Source organism: Sprattus sprattus (assembly GCF_963457725.1).
Source record: "Sprattus sprattus genome assembly, chromosome: 7".
NCBI classification, from domain to species: domain Eukaryota; kingdom Metazoa; phylum Chordata; class Actinopteri; order Clupeiformes; family Clupeidae; genus Sprattus; species Sprattus sprattus.
Window position 1 is genome coordinate 11738975 of NC_137926.1, and position 6000 is coordinate 11744974.

The 6000-nt window shown below is 45.5% G+C and overlaps 1 protein-coding gene across 1 annotated transcript in view; it reads right to left on the minus strand.

Moving 5' to 3' along the window:
- cntn1a (contactin 1a) overlaps positions 1 to 5116 on the minus strand; it is a gene marked incomplete at both ends in the record, with an annotated part of 28935 nt that extends 23819 nt beyond the window's left edge. The window contains 2 exons of the mRNA XM_080842682.1: positions 4031 to 4069; positions 5062 to 5116. Of these exons, the coding sequence (XP_080698808.1) occupies positions 4031 to 4069; positions 5062 to 5116 (94 nt within the window). The remainder of the gene's footprint in view (positions 1 to 4030; positions 4070 to 5061) is intronic.
- Positions 5117 to 6000: the final 884 nt, after the last annotated feature.

The following is a 6000-nucleotide window of genomic DNA, read 5'->3' on the forward strand; positions in this document are numbered from 1 at the left end:
TCTCTCTCTCTCTCTCTCTCTCTCTCCCTCTCTTTATCTCTGTCTGTCCCTTCTCTGCCCTCTCTAGTTGTGTGTGTGTGTGTGTGTGTGTGTGTGTGTGTGTGTGTGTGAATGTATGCGGTCATGTGCATTAGTGACACGTTCTGGCTGCTCTTTCTCTGTGGCTTGTAAACGGGGGTAAGGCGACTCAAGTGAGTGATCTTGCTCACGGTGGCTGATCAGTTAATCAAATGAACAAGCACGACCCCGTGGCTTCTGTGCCATGCGTGGGGAGAGAGAGAACCCAACCTCCTGACAGGCTCTGCTGGGAAAGAGACAGCACAGGATCCCTGTCCGGCATTAATATATGGACAGAAAAAAAAGAACAAAACTCATCTGAATTTTAAATGGAAAAAGCTCATATTGCAGGGATCAGCTCTGACTATTTCTTCGCTGGCTCAGGCCCCTCTGATATCACATCAATTATTCATAAGGTGGGATTTTTTTGAGGTACCACACCAGGAGGGGAGGCAGTGTGTTTTGTCCCTCCCTACCCATTAACCATCTGCAAGAGTGTGAATCTTGTATGGTGTCCTCTCAGGCACAGACACACACAACTCTCTCAGATACGAAACAGACAGTTACCTACTTAACCACAGAAAACACCACGGAAACACGACAACACAACAGCAGTCTCTGCAGATATACTGATGGAAAAACTGGTGATTTGATATGAGTTCTAATTCAACACAAGGTTAACCTTTCAAACGAAGTACTCTACTGCCACTCCTACTTGATCCCAATGTATGGCTGTCCAGTTTCATATGTTCACTTCATCTTAAAATGGGTTTCAGTATAGGTCCATAAAACTAAGGCCAGGACATAATGGACTATTTTCCTTTCGAATATGTGACTTAGCCATTAACAGTATGAAGCTGAAATACCCACATCTATGGACCCATTACTAAGGCTCCTTCCTTGGCCTTCTAGACCATGACTCTGCATATATGTTGTGGATGTGAGTGACTCTGCATATATGTTGTGGATGTGAGTGACTCTGCATATATGTTGTGGATGTGAGTGACTCTGCATATATGTTGTGGATGTGAGTGACTCTGCATATATGTTGTGGATGTGAGTGACTCTACATACATGTTGTGGATGTGAGTGACTCTGCATATATGTTGTGGATGTGAGTGACTCTGCATATATGCTGTGGATGTGAGTGACTCGGCATAAATGCTGTGGAAGTGAGTGCTGGGTCACAGTGATGGGGTAGCTGAGGGTGAGCCATGAGACATCTGTGAGCTGTGGGCTCGTGTGTGTTGCCTCCGCTGTGCGTTACCACGCACAATCTGCTTTGGGAAGTGAATTTGGACGCTCTTCAGAGGCACACACCCAATGTCCCACACACACACACACACACACACACACACCGGCCTGTCACACACACACACACACACACACACACTCACACACAACACCGGCCTGTCACACACACACACACACACACACACAGACACACACACACACACACACTCACACACACACACCGGCCTGTCGCACACACAAACAAACGCGTGCGTGCCCACACACAGGTGTCCGGTAACAGTCAGTTAGAATATCTGCTGTCAACAAGATGATATGAAATAGAGCCTGCATGCAGTACACACACATTTTAAAAAATGCACTCGGTGTAAGCCATCTTTGAACATTTTCTCAAGAGGGCCCTCTTCTCCTGCGCTCCACTCGGCCCGTCACTGGGCACCATACACAGCGGAGGATGGCATAGGATCTGATGCGCACAATTGGCAAGGGAATACATCAGCTGCTAGGAGCGCGACCTCCGTTCAGCAGTGCGCATGTCAGGGCTAATTAGAGATGGCTCCTCCAACAGAGACCAGCCACGGAAACAGTGACTTCCAGTCGCAGCCGCCTGACTAGAATATCAATGTGCCGATCGTGCGACTGTTTCGAAGCTAATTAACGATGAAGATGATCTCAGAGTTGTCAGGGGCAGACAACAAATATGAACACACACAATTGGCTCTCAGCCAGGAAACGTTCCCCCAGTAATCACGGGCAGAAGTGCTTCGTGTTTTAACCTTGGAGAGCTCATTTTCAAGGACAGAGACAATTAAAGCAATGGGTAGCAAGTGTGTAATCACAATGCAAGGCTGTCCATCAGTCATGTGTCTGCATGACAGCAGCTCCCCCTACAGTGGTGCTATGGCTAATCACCATCCTTAAGTGCACAACTCAGGAAGGCCAACCATTTCAATATTACGACCCATCTTAAAAAGGTCACTGTGATTGATATGACGTCGGCAGTTCAAAATGAGCACCAACACATGACACATTGCTTCAGACATGGATACCCCCAGCAGTTCATTTACACAACTTGAAATGCTGGGAGAGCTGTAACAGACCCCACCCCCCAAACACACACACACACACACACACACACGCACGCCCCCCCCCCCCCCCAGACAAAAGCTCATCCCATGTGTCCTTTAAAACACATGATCCGCGCACGTGCAGTCAGAGGGAGAGGCCTAACCCGCTCTGACAGGCAGATAGTGCTGAGTTTATGGAGCCCTGGAGCCTCGCGGAGGGGCCAGCAGCGCTCGCTCCCCCGCGCTACGGGCGCTGACATACTTCCATTGTTTACGCTCACTGCTGACGAGGGTGGAGGAGCTGTACTTACTTAACAAGGCCGAGATGAAGAGTCGTGCAAGAGACTGCTAAACTGAATAAGACTAATCACTCTGGATAGATATGTGCTCGGGGGGTTCGGGGTGGTGGGGGGGTGGGTTTTAAAACAAGCGAAGTGCCACGATCTGAAGTCCATAATGAACGGTCAAGTGCACATTCAAGATCGCGATGATCAAAGGATGCTGAGAGAGGCTCGTGTTTGAATGTAAATATGCCCCTTGTGGTGCCTTTGATGTTAAATGAAGGCTGTCTGTGTGTGTGTGTGTGTGGGGGGGGGGTTACGTTTAGACTCACAAAAGAAACCAGACTTCTGAACCCCTCTGTCTAGCCAATCCTCAGATGAAATGAAATGCGCCGAACCAGAGCTGAATATTAGATACGGCCGGGCAACCTTCTCACAAGCTCCCTTTTTTTACAACTTCACCAAGGTCCTTGGCCGTGAGAGGGCTAGATCGCTTGCCACAGATGAATCCCTGTTTGTTTGGCCAATCATTCATCCACAATTTACAAGCGCACCGCTACAAGCACACCGCTACACCCTCGGCCCTGCTAGATTGTCATGTCCTTGGAGCTGGCATTAATCATGAATGACTCCCATGTGCCTGAGGCCAGCTATGAATATGGAGTCTTGCCATGCAGGTACTCAGAGACAGTCCTGACCCCCCCATTAAAATGGTTTGTCTGACTGCACTTTCTTCTCTGAGTGATGGACATTAACATTTAAAGAGCCCATAACACGTACAGTAGATGCTAACAATTAACAGCGATGCATTTTGCATGCGTAACCTTGGAGCAGTTGACCGGTTAGGAATCTGTGTGAGGTATAATATTAGTGAGTGCACATGTACTGCACTGAAAACCTCCAGACACAAAAACAGTTTCTTCCCCCTCACTGTCTCACTATTGAACAACTCAAAGTAACATACATATTTATCCATGTAGCATATATATTTATCCCTGCACTTCTTGCACTCTCCACTTTCTTCTTTGCACTATTGTAAAAATGCATAGCTCCTGTACATACTTTGTCAAACTTCATAGACCATTGCACTGTTTGTTTTTGTTCATAGACCATTGCACTGTTGTTTTTGTATTGTATTGTGTTTGTTTTGTATTGTGTTGTAATGTATATTATGTGTAATATACAGTATGTGTAAGCACATGGAGAGTCAGTTCACCAGGTCAAATTCCTTGTTTGTTCTAACTTACTTGGCAAATCAAATCTGATTCTGATTCTGATCAGGTCGGAGTAGAAACCCCTAAAGCCTAAATGACTGCAGCTTGTAAACAGAACCTATTGACATTATCTATATGAGTAAAATAATTCAGTACTTACCACCAAAGATGTCTGGCACCTCACTATATAGAGATGAAACTGCAAAGAAAGCAGAGAAATTTCATTGATCACATTTGATCTAAATTAACCAAACATGTATTGAACTGTTGGTTACACACTAGTTGGTATGGTAAGTAAAATTTCTTTCAACAAATAATATCAAAATGGGGTGTGACAGAACTGATACGACCAAACTGTTGTTATGGTAATACATCATCCTGTGTAGGGTATTTCTGAAAGCATAGCCTAACATTTGAATACATTAATATCGGTGACATTTGTATAGATATCGCATGTAACTTCCTCACAGGATGGACTTGAGGACACCTACCTCAAATATAGCACAGAGATAAAATGTGTGCAAAAAAAATACAAACAATGTAAACAATCTGCTGGCTGTCATGTCTTCCACAGTGTCTTGCTGTTCTGAAACTTCTGCTTTTCTTCCCATCAGCACAGATGCCAGAGTAAATATGTATGCATATACAGTACGTACACACAAAGACACTTATCAGGGTCTGTACTCGTAGTGTTGGTGGTCAATAAAGACCTCTACACTTTCAGATTGACTTACACGTACATTACTGTCCAAACAGCTTTACCTTCTATCTACAAATCAAGCTTTTAAGGTTACGCCCTCTAAATGGCAGTCATCAGTTCAAAGATCTGAACAGACATCGTGTCTCGCCACAGAGCTTTCCACTGAATGGGCAAGGACGCTTAAATCTCACAAAGATAGTGGTAATACTCCTGCATTTCTATCAGCTAGGACAGATCCGTTTCAGAGATGTCCTTTATCTCCCTCTCCTTGATATGGTCTTCGTCCTCTGGCTGCTTTCCAGCGAGAGGATGCTCTCCGGGAAAGGATATGAAATTGGCTTTTGATAATCAGGCGGATTGGCTTCTTAATAGAGTGCCGCGCACACAGAGACAGAGTTATTCCAATCTTGATGCAATTAACTCTGACTCCGACACCCGCGCCCGCCGCTGCAATAGGAGGGGAGAAGAAGAGGAGGCTGAGTTATACTCACATGACGAGGCGAGCGTCAGGGAGAGAGCAGGCAGGAGCAGAGCGAGGGGCTGCATGCTGGTCTGTCATGAACTTCCAGGAGAAGTGCTCAGAACGGGAGTCAGAGTGACATTAGCAGGTATGGCTGGTTTCCCTGTGCAGATAAAGGAATAAAAAAATGGAGAGAAATGGTGTAAGTAACCTAATGACGCCTACTACCAGAGTGTAATTCAGTTCATAGTGATGTGCCTCAACAGAGTTCATCGTGCCAGAGACCACCAGGCAACAGGAAGTCTACTTTCCATCTGGTTTTGAGACTGAACTTCTGAACCCTGGACTGAACCCTCTTTTATGTATTCAGTTAGTTTTTAATTGTACCCTGATAGTAGAAATTATTCTTTTGTGTCAACTTCCCGTTCCGTTCAGACTAATTTGTTGCTTAGACTATCTGTTATGTTGGTTATCACCCCCTCCACCATGTCCTGGCAGGAGAGTCCAGCAGCCTCCGTAGCGGGCAGCTCAACACGATACGATCAATGACTGAGCGACAAAGGAGGTCATTTGTCCCAGCTGCCATTAAACTTTAATTATTATGCACTTTACACCATACATCCTTCATCCTACACTGTACATAGTTGAATGAAATGCGCTATATGAATGCCTTGCCATTCGCTGCGCAGTAATATGGAATGTAATCAGGTCAAATTGTAAGGTAATGCTGGATTTTACAACGGCTTTTAGCCAATCACAATCAAGGATTTGAACAATCAGGTTTAGAATTAAGCAATAAGCCCCAAGAGGCTGTGCTTTGCGCTGATTTTAGAACAGGTAAGGGAGTTGTTAGGCACGACGCGAAGCGGAGTGCCGTTAAACCCCCTTACCAGTTCTAAAATCAGCGCAAAGCACGGACTCGCGGGGCTTATTGCTTTTCTAAACCTGTTACTACACATATTTGATATGG